Here is an 18856-nt window from a genome sequence, read left to right as displayed (position 1 = left end):
TTCTGAATTTTTGTGTGCTATTATTGACAGGGTAGCTACATTTACAAAATGTGGCCTGGGGCATAGATAGCTTAAAAACAGTTCCATTCCATACATTATACACAGATGCAGTGACGGATCATCATAAGAACCCATTTGAAAGATATTAGTTACTAAGTAAGGTGCTAACTGCTAACCATGCAGTCTACTATGAATGGGAACATTGTTTCTCAACACATTTATTTTTACTTATCACTCAATTGTATATTAGTGGGTTGTGGAATCTTAGATGATGACTATTAAGATGGGGGCGGAGTCTAACCAATACATAAATGTCCAACCATACAATGATAGATTTGTCATGCTCTTCGAGTCCCTTTTACGGATCATGCAATCCCAAAAAAGCACCGACTCAAAAGCAGTTAAACACACAAAGACCTCGACAATGAATGAACTCCCAGAGATAGAGAAGGTAACAATTTATTGCCTAACATCTTTGTTTCTTCAAAATATTTAATGGCAGACACTGCAGACATTTGTAATTGTCAGAATTTAGTCGAATGTAATGTCAGTTTTCATGCATTTTTATAATCTGCATACTATAAAACCTAAATGTACCAAAATTGCATCAGGGTATCTAAAATGGCCATCATACATAAAGTTAAAATTGATGTTTCATGTTTCGTAAGGGACATGGTTCACCAGGTTTGTTCATGTTTCAGTATTTACTGTCTTCTTTGAGAAGCGCAAAAGAGTGCACAGAGAACAAGCCATCTGGTGCTGGATCCAGTCGAGATGTGTAGGATTCAGTGTTTTAACTTCAATTCCAGCGCGGGACTTAGGGATCAGGGGTGAAGCACCTGCTAGCAGCTCAGAGCTTTCCATGAGACGCTGCTGAAGAAGGGATGACACTTGATGTCACTGACGCCCCCCCCACCAGAACCCAGGCGATAGCCCGCATCAAACTGAAGCAACTGTGAAGCAGCATAATGGAGAAACACAGTAAGATAACATCTCAACACGTATTGACACTGAGCATAATGTTCAGAAGAGTAGCCTGAAGTCTGACCTCAGTGAGCAGAGAGGCGGCGGCAGCGCTCAGGTGATTGGGGATGAGCAGTTGGGTGTGGGAGTGGATCCCTGCTGGGTGGAGCTGCCACAGCGGCTGCAGGCACAGAGAGCAGAGAGAGAGGGAAGTCAAGATGCAATGTGCAGAAATAACTAATACTGAAGATGTTTCTAGCGTGTAAGCTTACCATTCCTGTTAGGAGTTCAAACAGCAAAGCCCCAAGACTCCACCAATCACAAGCCTCCGTTATCCTGGATACGCCTCCAATTTCTGTCAACATACAGGGGCTGAGGTAAGTTGTACTCATGCACAAAACGTATGGAAATGTGTTGTGATGTCTTCCTATTACTATTATAATATGCAGTACTTTGCTTCTTATTCAGAGGAAAGTGAACCGACTTAATCTTGCCACTAGGTGGCAGTTAAACACCAAGCCAGAGGTGTGAGAAATATTCAGATTCTTTAGTAAAACTTTTACCTAAGTGCTAAAACCCCACTGAACAAATCCATCATAAGTTAAAACCTTGCAAAACCTTAATTTAACATATGTAAGTATTATCAGCAAATCAAGTATGACATGTAAAAGCGCTACATAAACATTCCCCCTCTGTGTGGAACAATTATATATCATGTATTAATAATACTGCTACATTAATTTAAATGTTGCATTTTACTGCTTTAGATGTTTAAGGTTGTGTAAATATTAACACTTTTATATACTGTTGGTTAGTTAAGTCTACAGCATAGATCATACTTTAAAAGACAAAGGTTTGCCGACCTACTGACCTATCTGTAAAGGTCAACTTTTCATTGGATAACAAAAACAGCCCTGCTTTTACTTTGCAGTTTCAAGCTGATCCAAGAGAAGTTTTGAATGATTTATTTATCTTTAAAAGTATGAGAATCTACCCATAAATCAACACTGAATCTTTCAGTTTATCACAAAGATTGAACAATGACCACATCTGGAAGAACATGGGGGTTACAAAGACTGTAATAAAGCAGTTAGGCACATGCATTAAAAACAGTACTTTAGTAAATATGCTCAATTACATTCCACCTCTGGGTTGAGCTTACAGTAATACATGTTTACCTGGAGCGCAGTACATCTGTTCCATGGCTTTGGAGCAGATCTCTGACTGAACCTCACTCCACTGTCCGAAAAAAGTCAGACACACTTTCCCTGTGAAGACATTGCGTCTGGTCAAAATCAGAAGTATGTACGTTCTCCACATGCATTCTCTTACTGTAATGATTAACTCACCGTTGCTGGTGAGCAGAACGTTTCTAGGGTTGAGGTCCCGACACAGAATGCCCTGCTGATGCAGACTCTCCAGAGCCAGCAGGACCTGAGCCCCCGAGACGCGGACCTCTGCTTCCGAGAGCCCCCAGCAGGTGTGCATGGCCTTATCTGCAGACCTGGAGGTTTCCACGGGGACCCTGGGCGTGTGGCACCATCCATCCACCTCTATGATGTCCTCCTCCCCCTGCCTCCCCGATCCTTCAGATTTAACAGACACATCCTCCCCGTTCCTGTGGGGCGGGGCTTCAGCAGGGCCTGTGGAGAACCAGCTCACAAATGATCTTTTTTTCGCAGGTGCCACCTTCTCTCCGTGACTCAGCACTTCGCAGGCCTCCTCTACACCGTCATTTGAACATGTTTCCCCCAGAAATGTCCCCTGTTTCTCTGCTATGTTGTGGCAGAGGGTAGCCGAGGAGTGACAGGAGCTTTCTGAAGTGTCTGTGTGCTCAGAAAACACTGCTCTGTCTGTGCTCTTGATGACCAACATGCCCTCTGCGGTGGGACTGCTGTGCTCCTGCTTTAAGTCTGAAACTGTATCTGCAGAGCTGCCACTCAAAACTGATCCTTGGTTAGAGCCGTTGGTTTCCCACGATGCCCTGCCACGGATCTGGGTTTGGCAATGGAGAGGAAGATGCAAGATGGCAGGAGAGGAAGTTAGACTGCTATTTTTACATGAGGTCTGGTTTGTACGAGGTGATGTTTGTCCTGGCGTGCTTTTTAAAAGACAGTCAGTCACTGCATAGGGGTTTATGTGCTCAGAGTTGTGAGCTGAATCCGCAGCTTTCCAAGCGACTTCAAACTCTGCACTGCACTCTGTCAGTCCCATTGCAGCCTGTGTTTTGTGGGGATCTGACATGACACCGAGAGCTTGACTGACCCGAGAACAGGAGAGAGGAAGAGAAGGGTGGTCCTGAGTTTCACTGGGGTGCAAACACAAACTGGGAGCTGGTGTGTGGATGCGGGTGTTGGCCTGTGTCCTCTTCAGGCTAGAATTCAGAGTCAGCCGATCGAGCTTGGTATAAAACGAGGCTGCGGAGCGCGTGTTCTGAAGACAACCCGTCTCCTCGATGTAGGAGTGAGTGCCGCAGCTCTCCAGGCGCTGCTGGGTCTCGTCCCAGGACGTGGGGAAGTCTGTGTCTGGGCTCTCATCGCTCAGTTTCTCTGGAATCACTCCTGTGCTCCCTCTGCTGTTGTGCTGGTAGTCTGTGTTGATTGTGGGTGAGGTGTAGCTGGTCTTCAGTTTGATGCTGGGCTGGCCAGAAGCGATGCATTCTGGGTGTTCCTTGGCCTTCTCGTTCCGCAGCTTGTGCAGCTTGGAGAAGAGCTTCCCACCTGGGACGATAAGGGAAGAAAATGCAGGTGCACTCCTAAAATAACGAACTAATAAATAGGTTGACATGAAACTTGATTTTTTTCTTTTATAAAACAAGGTTCATCAATGTTTATTTGTGAGAAAACGACCTTTAAACTTGTGTCAATATGATTTGCAAGACACTGCAGGTAAATAAGCCAACAATCTTAAGCTTATAGCCTAGATTTAACTTAAAATGTAACCCATTTAACACTTACACTAAGAAATGTTCTTAGTATTACAAGTTTCTGAAATGTTATGTTTCAATATGCAAACCATGCATTAAAGAATGTGAATTTTTTTGTGAATTTTTATGAAAACTTAAGTCACGAAATAGTGTGTTTTGTGAATGTTTTCTTCCCACTAGTCTAAAGGAACAAACAACACAGGAGGACAGAGCTATCCGCTCACCTTTGACATGCTCGAGATGCAGGTACACAGCATCCTCGCTGACATAATATCTGAGCAGCTTAACCATGTAGGGAACCCCCTGAGGAATGATGGTTGGCTTATCCCTGCTCTCCCAGCTCGACTTGACCAGACTCTGCAAGAACACACACACACACACACACACACACACACACACACACACACACACACACACACACACACACAGACTGATCTTTTAAATATGCACTTATTAATATGGAACAACATGGTATTAAATCAGACATGGTTACAAGAAAAAGAAAAAAGACTGCTTGGATTGCCCCTTTAGAGTTCAGTGCCTGTGTGTAACCAGGTCTCTATGGTCACTGAAATTGGAGGTGCACTTGCATAGGCTAAAAGGGTGAGAGCTCTCAGGAAGATCAATGCAGGATGATACTGGGGGAGACAGGAGGGAGAGAGCACCCAGCGACTGGCTTGCCACAGAGGTCTGGCTCGCTGACAGACAACAACCCCCGAAACATATCCGCTAACACTGGATGGATCTTAAAGATGTAAATGTAACAAAGGAATGGCCAATTTTCTTACTCACTTCTGGTTTCCTTAAATATCTAAATATACAAGAAAACTGACTCACCTTCACGACAAACGTCTCCTTGTTGACCATGCTTTGGACAATCAGGACCTTTGAAATGAAAAACAAATCAAGGAGTGTCAATACTCAAATACATCCCTCAAATGGAAACAATGGTGGTAAGTGTTTCTGTCTTACCTTATCAGTCACCCCCACCACCTTACACATCTCCAGGTCCTCCACCGGCGAACTCAAGTGTCTGATTGGACGGAATCTCAGACTGCTGTAACCCTGGTGATTAAAGCAACCCAGGATAAAGAACTATTTGAGTATTTGAGATGAATAAGGCTATTTTGAGCATAAAGTTTCAAAGTAGGCTAGGACGTGCTCTTTTATGTTCAACTTCCAAGGAGAACAAGCAAAAAATGCTGATACGACAATATTAGCCAATAATACGTGACTGCTGTAAATAACTCAACCCTACATTTAGAGTTTAGCTTGACTTTTTGTGAATGACAGTAAAGGATGACAGTCTTACCCCTAAGTGAGAGCTTCCCTTCCCTAGGTTGTCCTGCAAATGCGTTATGAAGATCTCTTCAGCTCTCTTGAGATACTGGGTTGTTTTCCTCTTGACAGCCTCCCGACGCTCCTTGTTTGGGTCCACTATAAAAAAAAAGTGAAGCTCTATTACACAATAATGCAAAGTAAAGTGAAGTAACTGCAGCTGTGTGACCCTGACCGGAGCACACCTCTGCTCCTGGGTTAAGGATTGGTTCCACACAGCTAACAAAGGAAAATCTCTGTTTAACCTTTGGTTTGTGACTTCCTGTTTTTATTCTGGTCCACATGTTCCAATCACATGACTTGTGCAAACACTCCTCTTCCAATGGCTCTTTATCACAAAGTCTTAACCAATTGTGTGACAGACCAAATGTTGTCCACTTACGCTGAACCCCATTGAGCAGCAAGTCCACTCCGTTCTTGTAGTAGCTGAAAGCGGCCTCATAGTCCTCATTGACCTCGCTGTCCAGGGCCATGTGGATCTGCTTGGCCGCCTCCACCAGGTAATCTCTCTTCGCCATCGCTGCCTTGTTTTGTACCCGTCAAGGACCGGATGGGCCTGAGCACAACATGGAAAGTTAGAAATGACATCTGATTCAAACATGGTAGAAAGTCAAGTTGTGTCTTGTTGAATAAGAAACTAAAACCTAATTTTGAAAGGTCGTAAATAAATCTTACTTGAGTTAACTTGGCACTTACCTTTGCTCCCTTATCTTATCAACAGTACACATCTCTGTCTGTTGTCACTGGGCTCTGTGTGTGTCTGCCCCCAGTGCATCTAAGGTAGAGGTCTCTGTACCAGAGCATGATCATCTGAACCAGTGGAAACAAAGAGTTAACCTCCAGACCAGCACAGGAAGTGAGTACAAGCCTGTGTCTACTATTTCTGAATGATGAATGGAAAGAAGCAGACTAGCAAACGTCCAAGATGACTCAGGTGACTCAGAGCACTGAGGCACATTGTCGTGTGTCTTTAGGGGAAATAAGGTAGTCATGTATCTCCAACAGGATAACCTAAATGTTACACTGGAGAGGGTGTCCACACAGCAATCTGACTCCAAGAAAGATATGGTACAGTGTGGTCTAAATACATCAACCAAATCACAGGAAGTGGATTATTTCTAATGTGCTGACACATCAAATATTATGCAATTAGCTTTTGTTACATACACATGTATTGAAATGTATCAACAGTCAGACAGAGAAGGCTAATGGTGACTATAATAGCTCCCATTGATCTGCAATATAATGTTTCTTTCCCTTGAGGAGGGTATTTGGCCTACACACTGAGACACAAACATCACACACCCCATCCTGGTTACAGTCAAGGAGGCGACATCATCTAAGGAGTGTTATGAAACGCACAGCGCCATCCCCAGTCTCCCCCATCATCATCTTACTAGCAGCATGCACTCCCACAGCAAAACAACTGGCTATCAACCATGGTAAAGAAATAAAACCATAGCACCGGAAACAGGCAGATACACAGCGTACTGTACCTGATGTGAGTGTGAGGCTTCCATGCCCCGGACCCTCCACCATCCAGCGGCAGCAGCGGCAGCATCAGCAGCGGGCAGCGGCTAGTGCCTCCAGCAGCCTGACGCCCTCCTCTGAGGAGCAGGGAGGAGCAGGGAGCTGAGTCAAGGCTTCTGATTGGCTGAGCGTGATGTCACTCAAAGGTCCCATTTCACACAGGGCTTGTGCTTCCCATCCTCCAAACCTGACAGATAGTGGCAAATTTAAAGAGACAGTACTGTTTTTGTGTGCACTGACTGAAGGACATTTTTTTCCCTGATTGTTTTACTTCCGAAACGCCACTGTGTTGTCCAATGACACATCCTCTATGAAATGTATAATATTATTGCTGTATTTATTTAATGTGTCCCATCCACTATGAATGGAGGTATCACCCTGCCCAGAATCTATAATCTGCAGGGTCTTGGTGCTCAGTACCAGATGGAGCCAGGCTCCAGTCACAGCACAAAGGAGAGTGGTTTCCTTCCCAAGGGAGGGCCGGTTTACAGGGGGGGGGGGGGGGGGGGGGGGTAAAAGCTTCAGCCTCAAGCAGGATGGGAGAGGAGGAGGCCTGTGGTGTATCAGATGCTGCAACCTTATCTAAAAAGAAAGAAGGGGTCGTATTTAGTGTAATGCATATTTTATACCGGATGAACGTTTTTAATATATTAATACCTGCTCTATTATGTTAGAAATTGCCTGATACAGTGCTGTACAGGTTATACTAACACAATCAAATTTCCCTTATTTTTTGCATTTACAGTTTCCTGATTAGCATCACCATAAAAGATCAAAAACTACCAGTTACTTTCACTAGACTTGAGATATTTGATTTCAATTTCTCCTTTCAGTCAGTTTTTATTTTTGATTAGCTGGGACTGTAGGGTAGGCTGAATCTTCCTGTTCCTCTAAGTTTGAAAAACAACATTACATGGGATGTACTGTTTTTACAGTACTTGCATCTTTGTATTGTTGTTGTTAAAAATAAACACTGTGTATCTCTATGTGTATGGCACCTGGACATCAGCTCTGGAAACCCTCACCCTTGGATCCATATTTCATTTGATTTAAAACCCTTCTAAACAAACTATTCAATTACAAATGTACAGTATGATAAATGGATCTGTCTACTTTCATTCTTATGAAAAAACAGACATGTGAATACTGGATTGAACATACTGGATCTTACTTTTAATGATATATAAGCACTTTTAATTGTTGCTTGTTTTAATTATCTAAAACTAATCTTCAATCGTGCCATTTCTTTTAATGTTGTATTAAAACATTGTGTAGCAGCATTATTTATTTGCATAAAAAGTAAAGGCAATTGACCCAATTTGAATGCTTCAGTTAGATTTTATTCAGGAAAAGACAGTCTATGTGATACAGTACACAGTATTATAGACCTGCAGTGAGGAATTAAGTAAGTATCGATCACTATACGTAGATCACAGAGAGGAGTCATCATTATTTGTCAAACCTCACATTGTAGGACACATAGTAGCCATTGTTGTACATGTAGAGCTTCTGATCGGTAGGATTGTAATGCAGGTTGGTGTATTTCTCCTGGAACTTTGAGAAGTGGATGCTGAGGTGTTTCTCCTCATTGGTCCTGGTGTCGTACGCATAGAAGATCTCCTCTGTGGTCAGATCCACTGACCTGGTGGCGTACATAACTCCACAGGCCATGAAAGCGTTGCCAGCCAACTGCTTGTACGCAGTGGTGCTCCACTCATTCTCAATGCCGAAAGATTTCTCATCTATTTTAGCGATGACAATTTTACCTTTGCTCGCCTCTGTGACATACATTACCCACAAGCCATTTTCATCTGCTGAAAAGTCCATGTTCTGATGGGGCGAATAACTGTACGAGAAACTTTCACTAGCAGATGGGATCACTCTGTAGTCATATTTGGCAGTGGTCAGGTTCAGTTTGCTCATGCTGAAAGGAGTGTTGTGCTGGTAATATATGGTGTTACTATGTACAATGTAATTGTTACCAGTACCTTCCCACCCACTTGGTAAGTCATGGTGTTTCAATGCTGACCTCAGAATCAGGTTTTCATAGTTGGAGTACAAATAGAAGTCATATATATAGTAACTGGTGTATGCACCGTAGAAGTACATTGATTCATAGCCTCTTACAGGTTTGGAGTCTTTTCCCCAGCCCCCATATTGATAACCTGCATTCAAATGAGAATTCAGTTGGACCACCATTGGCTTGCCAATGCTCATGATTCCTGTGCGGTTGCAGTTGCCTGGAAAGAAGAAAGAAAAAAGTTAATTATTATTTTTAACCCTTACAATGTAGCTGAAAATAACGGTTATATGCTCTTCCAAATATTTTCTAGGTCAATTGTTTGGTCTTAAAAATGTCAAAAATAGTAAAGAAAGTTCATCCCAGTTCCTCCAAGTCCAAGGGGATGTCTCTAAATGTCTTGATACGTCAGTCCGAAACTCAAAGATGTTTAATTTGATACAAAACAGAGAAAAGCAGGAAATCTCCATATGTGAAAGGCCAACATTTTTCTGATCTGTTATCCACCATCAGTTGAATAGTTGACTTACGAATATCTGTCTTGATTACATCATGGTCCTTCTGGCACTCCTCCAGCTTCTTCTGCAGCTTAGCGAACTCAAGGCGGATCACCTCCAGGTTGCTCTTGTCGAACGTCTCCAATTGGTTCACAATGAGGGTCATGTTACAGATCTGGGAAAAAACAAGTGTAAATGTGTTATTCTAATAAAGAAGAAATCTATGTTAATTAAAAGTTATAAGTAAATAGCTCTTTTACCTCAATATACAGACTGTCAAACATGGGAGAGGTGGAGTTGAGGGAGTCTTTGAGCTGAGACACCAGAACTTCAAACTCTCTGAGCTCAATCCTGAGCAGCTCAAAGTCCAGTTTGATGTATTTGTCAGCACTGCTCTCCAGCATGGACACTCTCACAGTCAAGTCTGACAGTTCCTTCAAGTAGCCCTCCAACGTACCCACATAGCTTATCATCTGAAAGAGTGAAGAATGGGAAATCAGCATGAAGATGTCACCAAAATATATAGAAAATGCTTGGAAGATTACCGTATTAATCAATCTTACTGCACCTTGTTCATCTGAATGTCCACCTCCAGGATCAGATCATGGCTGACTTGCTGCATGTGCTCAACCCGGTCTGCAGGGAAGGTGATTTCGGGCAGATACACGTGACAAACACACTGACCTGACTCACCCACTGAAGCAGTCACATTGCCGGACTCCCATTCATGCACGGGCTGATAATCAAAAAGTAAAGATATTGCCGTTAAAGTTGATTATAATAAATGACCCATACCTCCTGCAAATGTTAAAGAAAGTTCACTTACAATCCAGGCCGAAGCAGGACTGAGCAGCAGCAGCAGAATTGGAAGCATCTTGTCTCAGTTTACCTCTCAAGTGTCTCCTCTGCAGCCTTATTCCACGCTTTTAAGGACAGCTCTTATCACATCATCACCAACACCTTCTCTCTTCCCATAGTTGTTAATTGAGCTGCCCGGAACTTCAACACAAGACCAGCTGTTCATTCACAAGCAGCCCAGGATTAATGGCCTTATCCTTGTTTGCTCACAATAACATTTGAGGAAGAAGTCAGGTTTGATCAGAACATTGGGGTGTGGATGATAAAAATGCCATTTGTTGAACCTCATAATCTTTATGGCCTGTTAGGTGAATGTCGCAAGTGTTAGATAGGGGTCATCATATCCTCAGGCACACACTGTGTCAGGCTGTTTAATATAATTGCATCATTTATGATATATCCTGCTTAACAGGTCGTGTTTGTTTGTATAGTCATTACCCTAAAAGTCTGTTCTCACTGTGTTGTGAATGAAATAATCAAATTGCTTCTTTGTATAGTTTACTCCACATTGTAAATTGCATAATCGTATGCATGTGACTTGTGTGGTGCTTTTAATCAGCGTAGTTCATGAGAAGGAGACACTGTGCCATAATGGAAAAACTTTTAGTAAAATGCTGACTTAAACTCCTGGAAAGAGATTGTTTGCAGTTATGACTATTATTATTACATAACACATACAGTTGCAAGAAAAAGTATGTGAACCCTTTGGATTCTCCACACATAGCGTTGTGTGTTCCTTCCAAACAACTCAACTTTGGTTTCATCTGTCCACAGAATATGTTGCCAGTAGTGCTGTGGAACATCCAGGTGCTCTTTTGCAAACTTCAAACGTGCAGCAATGTTTTTTCTGGACAGCAGTGGCTTCCTCCGTGGTGTCCTCCCATGAACTCCATTCTTGTTCAGTGTTTTACGTATCGTAGATTCGTCAACAGAGATGTTAGCATGTGCCAGAGATTTCTTTAAGTCTCTAGCTGACACTCTAGGATTCTTCTTCACCTCATTGAGCATTCTGCGCTGTGCTCTTGCAGTCATCTTTACAGGACGGCCACTCCTAGGGAGAGTAGCAACAGTGCTGAACTTTCTCCATTTATAGACCATTTGTCTTACTGACTGATGAACATCAAGGCTTTTAGAGATACTTTTGTAACCCTTTCCAGCTTTATGCAAGTCAACAATTCTTAATCGTAGGTCTTCTGAGAGCTCTTTTGTGCGAGGCATGGTTCACATCTGGCAATGCTTCTTAAGAATAGCACATTCAAAACTGGTGTGTATTTGTTATAGGGCAGGGCAGCTTTAACCAACACCTCCAATCTCGTCTCATTGATTGGACTCCAGGTTGGCTGACTCCTGACTCCAATTAGCTCTTGAAGAAGTCTTTAGCCTAGGGGTTCACATACTTTTTCCACCCTGCACTGTGAATGTTTACATGGTGTGTTCAATAAAAACATGAAAACATATAATTGTTTGTGTGGTATTAGTTTAAGCAGACTGTGTTTGTCTATTGTTGTGACTTAGATGAAGATCAGAACACATTTTATGACCAACTTATGCAGAAATCCAGGTAATTCCAAAGGGTTCACTTTTTCTTGCAACTGTATGTTGTATAGCTGGCGTTTTTATCCAACATGATACCGTAAAATTGAACCTATCAAGTGCAACAATTTGGAGTCAAAGACGTTTTTTTTCATCAAGATTTACATGACTGCACCTGTTGTACATCCGGTATAATCATTCCTGTCCTCCTTGGACACCAAATGACATACCATTTATTTTACGTGGTCATTCTTCATATTGTGCAAACATTAAGAACACAATGCAGACATTATCATTCCCCCCATCAACAAAATGATCAAACAATACCTGAACTGTTATGTTAGTAAAAACCAGTGTGTTACAAACCAAATGAAACAAGTCTAAGAGAATCAAAGTAAATAAGAAGGAAAAGAAAAAAAAGAAACAAATAAATAAAGTGCTGCTGCTAGAGTTCTGGTGTTGCCTGTATTGATGGCGACCACTTTATTCTTCAAATCTATCGGTTTTCAGCTGTAGTGGAATCAACGGTTTAAACGTTTCAATTCAATTAACAAAGGAATTGAACTATCATGTAATCACAGTGGGTGGTCCCTCCCCAAACACTGAATATAACTGCTGCGTGTCCCCCTCAGTCTGCCTCTACAGCACAGGTCTGATTGATTAATTAATTATGGGTGCATTTCCTTCAGGTGTGCTTGTCCCTGTTTCATTGCATGCCGTCTCACTGGAATAGCTCACTGTGAGAATTACAGGTTACAGAGCCATGGTTAATGATTAACATCATTACAATGTAGACTTTTTTATTTCATTGTATCATCCTTGACCAACTTAAGGAAACAAATTAACCTTAACTAATGAGCTGCTGATGCATATTATTTCTGCTGTCCATTGCAGTTTCACTCTCCCATTGGATTGTTGTCATAGTGAGGTGCAAAACGTACATGATTAGAGTATTAAATTGTTGTCCTTTATTAATCTTGTTGGGATATTTGTTATTATCTGCTAAAAAGCAGACATTAAAGGCGGGGTAGGTAAGTTTGAGAAACCGGCTCGAGATACACTTTTTGTTATATTCCATGGAATGCTCTTTACATCCCGATAGCAATGAATATTTTAAGTGCTTTGACAAAAAATCCATACAAAAATGTCATCTGTGGAAGCCGTAGTACTGTAAAAAGCACGACCAATCATTTTAGCCGGCCCGGCTAAAGTAACTGGATGGCCTACCTGCCTGTCAGCCTTCCATCTGTGCACAAACTTATCTCGTGCCCTCATTGGTCATGTGCGCATTCGTGTGTGTTGGAGGAGGGGTTCTGTAAGGAAGTGGCAGATTTTTTCCAGCTGTCTCTGTTCAAATTCTAGCGCACTCGTGCTGGTTTCTCCAAAATTACCTACTCCACCTTTAACTTGTCATGGTAGAAAAAAGACTAGTGTTACTAATAGCAATAACGATGACTCTGTTCTATTCAAGGGTTGCAGTTGGGACAGTGACCCTGAATTTGAGGCTGCTAAATAATTCAGCCATCAGTAACTTTAATTTGATAATTAATATGATAATTTAAACATCAATGCTTTTACTATATATATTTTATTATTTTTTTGTCTACCTTGCCTGGCTCACTAAAACAGATGTACAGTATTAAAAAAAAGAAGTGAAAACAATCAATTGCACAGGTCTGTCACTTCCAAATATGTATGTATTAGGTTGCATCACCCATTGAGCCAACATTGGTAGTTTGTACACACATTAGAACTACTAAGAAACCTCATTAATTGATCCTGCAATCCAGCATTTCAAATCAAGTGTAATACACAGAATATGCCAAACAAAATCTAATAATAGTGGAAATAGATGAATTCCTTTGTATGTAGTTATTATTTTCTACTGCTTATCAAGTAAATGGGAAAACAGATATATAATGTGTGATGTATCATTATAAATCTGTTGGGCATTTTTACACTCCTTCAGTGTCAAAAAAACAAATATAAAGGACAATAACAACAGTTAGATGATCCTTCACCTATTGACTATAATTCAGTTTGAAGGTATAGAATGAGTGGGTGAAGAGAGTATAAATATAAAAAACACTCTACTCATCACATCTGAACAAGGAAACACTTGACACATTTGCAATGCTTGAGATAATTTATTATAAATCAAGAAGTTTAATTAATGCACTTTATGAACTTCAAGAGGAAAACTAGAGATATAATCACTGCTAAAGTCACAGATACAGATTTAGGACAAAATAAGTGGTGGTTCCACTGTGGCTTTAGTGGTGTAGTTAAACCACAGGTGGTAGTTAACATAGTAACCATCATTGTACATGTACAGCTTCTGGTCAGTGGGATTGAAGTCCAGGTTGGAATACTTATCCTGGAAACGTTCAAAGGGAACACTGACGTAGCTCTCTTGTTTGGTTTTGGTGTCGTACTTGTAAAATATCTCTTCGGTTTTGATATCAACTGTTTTGACTGCATACAGAACGCCACACACCATGAAGGCATTGCTCACGCCTGGTTTATAGACACTAGTCTGCCATTCCTCCTCAACCCCAAAAGAAAGCTCGTTTATTTTAGCAATGACCATACGACCAGCGGACTCCTCATTGGCATAGGTCACCCACAGGCCGCTTTCATCAGCCGCAAAGTCAAAGTTCTGATTGAGGGAGTTGGTGTAGGAGAACCTGCTGCTGGCTCTAGGAATAACCTTGGACTCATATTTCCCTGTGGTGAAATTCAGTTTGGCCAACCCAAACGGGTTGTTGATCTGATAATAGAGAGTGTTGTCACGGAAGATGAAATTGGTTTCTCAAAAGGAGGTTCTTGTAGTTAGTGTAAAGCCTGATGTCAACAATGGAAGCACTGGAGTACCCGGAGTACCAGTACATAGATTCTCTGTCAGGAACAGGCTTTGAGTCTTTCCCCCAGCCTCCATATTTGTAGCCTGCATTAAGATTGGCATTCAGTTGGCTTACAACAGGCTTGCTGACCTTGATGATACCTGTGTGTGCACAAGAACCTGCAGAGAAAGAGAGGGGGGAAATTAGTGTCCGAAAAAAACTTAGATGTGAATATCATAAGGAGTGAGCTTACCAATGTTCGGGTTGAAAAGCTCCTGGTGTCGTCTCTCGCACTCCTCGAGTTGAAGCTGCACCTTGATATACTCCCGACGCGTCACCAGAACCAGGTTCTTGTCGTAGGTCAGCTCCAGCCTAGTCAGGGTCTGCACCATGACTGTGATCTGGGTGTAAACACATTTGTTGGCATTGTGGATTGGCATTATACTGGTAATGCGTTGACTCCCATCAAATGTACTTACCTGTATACGCAGAGACTCAAAGACAGTGATGGAGCCTTTAATGGAGAGGTGCAGCTCTTTAATCAGAGCCTCCGCTTGTTTGATCTCAATCTTTATCTCAACCTTGTCGGCATCATTGTATGCATCGGGGTTCTTTTCCATTTTTTCAATCTGTACTGACAGCTCTATTATCCTCTCTTCATAAGCTGTCAGCTTTATCTCATAGTCCTCCAGCTGAAATAAAATGAAGATTTTACACTCTTTATTGAAGTCTCAAATATGTTATCATATACTTTCATATGCTTCAATATGCCTGTGCACCTTGCCCATCTCCAGCTCCAGTTTGTGTGAGATCTCCACGGCTGTCTGCTCTACCATCACCAGGTCTTTAATAGGAAAGGTAGAACTGGGCAAGAAGGCATCACAGGTGCACCGGTCCCCACTTCCACCTCCGGTCCCATTCCTCGCACTGCCCTCGCTCAACAGGCCTAAGCGCTTCAGGCAACAAAAAGAGATGGTCACATGCTGATACAGTAGATCATCCTCAAAGAATAAAGATGAATCAGTGGATCTAAGTCATGCCATAGATACCCTCCAGGCCATCGCTGAGCTGAGCAGTGCCAAGAAGTACAGCGTGTCAATCATCCTTGATGCAGTCAGAGTTGTAATGATTGAGATAGCTGGACCTTTGTGCTTTTATAGCCTGTTTCTACATCTCGCAGGTTGAAACACCTGTCCTTGTTCACATCACAATTAGCCAATATGTAAAACTTGATGTCATCGTCAGCAAACAGAAATGAAATACTCTTATGTTTGTTTGATTTATTTATGAGTGGGTGTGCATCAGAATTCAAGGATTAGATGATGGGTGGGTGTACCATCTGACAGAGTTCCCAAGCAATATGAAATGTTTTTCCTGATGGTCTGAACCCTGAATATGCTGTGCAAATATAGAGATTAGATAAAAAATAGCACCTGTTTCGGATTTATAAGCATACCTGTCTGTACCGACTACCCAGGGAAAGGTCAGAGAATTTAAATGAATGTCTGTATTTATGTATCATTTGCCAAGACTTGGAAGGAAAGGGGTAATGTATGTGTATGTGAGCAATAACGTGTAGATTGGAGTGGACTGTAAACTGAGGCGGGTGTGATTTTTATGTACATCTCCATGAATGTTATATGTTTGTGGAATAAATAAAAAGTTCTAAAAAAAAAAAGAAATCCCAGAAATATTAGTTTAAATCGTTTTTTATTCAGACAGTGAGATTTGAAACCAGTACACAGAGTTTTACTATAATTTGACATTTGTATTCTTCAAGTCTTTATCCACACGTTTTGTTGTTTTCTTTTTCTTTACTTTCTTGGTTTTGGCTTTAACCACTGGCTGCTTGGCGTCAAGAGCCGGCCTGGACCTGGTCAGGTGGTTTGCTGTGGGGCTTAGCTTGCTGTGGCCGAACTCTGAATCGGAGCGTATACCTTGGGCAGAGACAGATATCCCTGGAGCAGAGCGGGGGGAGTCATCCAGCAGGTTGGGCTGGGAGTAGGAGCGCATCCCTGGGGAACTGGTGGGACGGTAAGGCGTTGTGCCTCCCAACATGGGCAGATGGACATGCTCATTGCTCAGATTACTGACGGAATAGCGACTGCTGTTGGACATGACAATATGGTGCCAAGAACTGAGCGGGGTGGCAGAGAAGGGCTGCGGGCCACCACTTGAATCATCTCTGGGACCCCCTGGAGATATGACCATTGAGCTGCGTGGTGTCACAGCGTCCACGGCGCTCTGGAAGGTCTTGAGAATGCGGTCGCTCTTCTGCTTCTCCTTCTTCTGACGAGACTCAACCTTCCTCAGCTGGCGGCGGTGATCCCTCATCATCTGTTTCCTTGTATCTGCCAGTCCCCTGCACAGAACATCAGATAACACACACATCCGTTTTTTGTGAAGTCATTCAAGGTGAAGATCTGGACAAGTTCCCAGCTCATAACTAAAACACACACAGTTTAACTGTACCATCAATCAAACAATAATAAGACTGTAAATTGACAGCAATGTTGTCACTTAATGTTTTATATCCATAAACCTTGAGATATCAATCCCTGTGAAGTAATTCAGAAGGCCCACCTGTGAGTGTGATTAAACAATCGAAGACTTGCTTACCTGTAGTCTACCATTCCTGTCCTGTCGCGATCAAGTCTCTGAATCAGCTCCTCGATCTGGTATCGATCCAAAGGAATACTTGATTGCTATCATGGTTTCACAAAACAAACAAAAAAAGTCAGTCACTAAGTTTCTTCTTGAAATCATTCACCAGTCCCTTTCAGTAAGCTTGATTCAATTGATTCACAGTGTAAGAAAGACTTGAAGAGCGCTCTTCACGCATGATTTCAGAGGACAATTTCATGGTAGTCTGCCCTGCGAATGTAACTGACAACACAGTTAGGAAGATCAGTTTATCTGTACACCTGCACCGCCTTCCTGAAGTCAGCGACAGGGACCCGCATGGTGCCATCTTTGTCAATGTTCCGGAAGAAATCCCACAGGCGTAGCTTGCGTTGATCCAAATAATCCTTTAAAAACATTAAGACATTTTGACAATTAACCAAGCAAAAAGAAAGAGGAATTTGACGGCTTTTTTAAACTAATATGTCTCATTGTGTAAAATAAGATGCTAGGACTACTTATATTCATTTTCGACTGACACAGACCTGGATGACTTTCATTGGATCAACACGTTTTGGTGGCTTCTTAGCAATAAAACCACCGACCCCTCCGTACTGTACATCCAGGCCGGGATGCTCCTGGCATGTCACCTCCAACAGGTGCACAAATGTCTCAGTTACCAGCACATTCTGCGTGGTAAAAAGGTGACAACATATAATGTTTGGTACAGACAAGAAACAGGGTATTTATTGTGATTTATTTTATATTGAAAGGCCTATTTGAAAGGTTATGAAATGATATGACAGAACAGTTAGATCAGGGTGCCAAAAAGACAGACAGAGACAGACATTGAACCAAATAAACTCACACATATGTTAATCTCCTCCAAGGCAGTTCTAGGTGTGTTCTTTACCACATTAACCAGGGTCAGTGCTCCCTCTACTGTTAGAGAGTTGTAAGCCAGCTACAGGACAGTAAGAATAAAATGTCACATTCAAATGTACCTGCACCACACCGATGAGACATGTTAGCATAAAACAACATGTTCCACCCACCAGTAGGACTCGGAGTGTGTCGTTGAACTCGAGGCCCCTGCAAAGCATGCCGACGCCTTCATTGGTGAGGCGGTTGTTGTTAAGGTTGAGGTGCACCAGAGTGTTGTTGAATTTTAGGGCCTCTCCCATGGCGAGGGCACCCTCATTCCCAAATCCGTTCCATGACAAATCGAGGTGTTTCAACATCATATTCACCTAAATATGGGGAATGTGATCAGCTGTTGTATACTGAGACAGTGATCAAATGGATTGATTATACATCCAAACCTTGAGTCCAGCACAAAACGCCACAGCCCCTTTCATTCTGAGATGGTTCCAGCTGAGATCCAGCATCTCAAGACCCTCGTTGTTTGCTGTAGAAATGGAAGGTGGAATCACAAAATAAGGCTTGGCAAGTTTGTAATTTATTTCATGAAGCAAAGCTATGCATTTAGCAACTCAACAAAGACGTTAGAAAATGTTACCATACCCAACAGTTGTCCTAAATGTTCCCCTCCTTTTCCACAAAACTCATTATGGCTCAGGTCTAGTTCCTTTATTCTGGAATTGGTCTAAATATAGAAATATTAGCATCATAATAATGGCAAAAAGTAACCAAATATAACTTCATAATTTAAATGTCATTGCATAAAAATCATTGTTGTCGACTGATCATAAATAATAATAAACTT

General features: G+C 42.0%; 5 protein-coding genes across 5 annotated transcripts in view; 1 reads left to right on the top strand and 4 right to left on the bottom strand.

Moving 5' to 3' along the window:
• Nucleotides 1–441: 441 nt before the first annotated feature.
• rps6kl1 (ribosomal protein S6 kinase-like 1) lies at nt 442–6849 on the bottom strand. Its single transcript, XM_034222392.1, has 12 exons — nt 6724–6849; nt 5924–6037; nt 5610–5783; nt 5202–5326; nt 4862–4954; nt 4727–4774; nt 4114–4246; nt 2313–3683; nt 2142–2231; nt 1236–1318; nt 1049–1144; nt 442–953 (listed from the first exon to the last, which is right to left on the bottom strand). The coding sequence occupies exons 3-12, from the start codon at nt 5743–5745 to the stop codon at nt 843–845; spliced, it is 2286 nt and encodes a 761-aa protein (XP_034078283.1). The 5' UTR covers nt 5746–5783; nt 5924–6037; nt 6724–6849; the 3' UTR covers nt 442–842.
• The window catches only part of angel1 (angel homolog 1 (Drosophila)), a 26611-nt gene continuing 13372 nt past the window's right edge, over nt 5618–18856 (top strand). The window contains exons 1-2 of the mRNA XM_034222398.1: nt 5618–5727; nt 5949–6083. The gene's annotated coding sequence lies outside the window, so the exon portion shown is untranslated. The remainder of the gene's footprint in view (nt 5728–5948; nt 6084–18856) is intronic.
• On the bottom strand, nt 8076–10303 carry si:ch211-173a9.6 (olfactomedin-4). The gene is made up of 5 exons (XM_034222400.1): nt 10101–10303; nt 9843–10010; nt 9535–9747; nt 9308–9449; nt 8076–8997 (listed from the first exon to the last, which is right to left on the bottom strand). Exons 1-5 carry the CDS (start codon nt 10146–10148, stop codon nt 8207–8209), a joined length of 1362 nt encoding a protein of 453 aa, XP_034078291.1. The 5' UTR covers nt 10149–10303; the 3' UTR covers nt 8076–8206.
• Nucleotides 13905–15611, bottom strand: si:ch211-173a9.7 (olfactomedin-4). The gene is given in 6 exon segments (XM_034221970.1): nt 13905–14472; nt 14474–14687; nt 14762–14909; nt 14988–15200; nt 15288–15461; nt 15558–15611. Coding segments are annotated over 6 exon segments (1371 nt in total).
• Nucleotides 16261–18856, bottom strand: part of LOC117549860 (leucine-rich repeat-containing protein 74A) — a 3691-nt gene continuing 1095 nt past the window's right edge. The window contains exons 6-13 of the mRNA XM_034221959.1: nt 18655–18736; nt 18453–18538; nt 18186–18380; nt 17999–18094; nt 17676–17819; nt 17433–17537; nt 17128–17213; nt 16261–16870 (exon numbers count right to left, since the gene is read on the bottom strand). Of these exons, the coding sequence (XP_034077850.1) occupies nt 16261–16870; nt 17128–17213; nt 17433–17537; nt 17676–17819; nt 17999–18094; nt 18186–18380; nt 18453–18538; nt 18655–18736 (1404 nt within the window). The remainder of the gene's footprint in view (nt 16871–17127; nt 17214–17432; nt 17538–17675; nt 17820–17998; nt 18095–18185; nt 18381–18452; nt 18539–18654; nt 18737–18856) is intronic.

The sequence above is a fragment of the Gymnodraco acuticeps genome, unplaced genomic scaffold (assembly GCF_902827175.1).
Source record: "Gymnodraco acuticeps unplaced genomic scaffold, fGymAcu1.1, whole genome shotgun sequence".
Taxonomy (NCBI): Eukaryota; Metazoa; Chordata; class Actinopteri; order Perciformes; family Bathydraconidae; genus Gymnodraco; species Gymnodraco acuticeps.
Note: the sequence above shows the minus strand (reverse complement) of the source record. Positions and strands in the feature narration are given on the sequence as shown.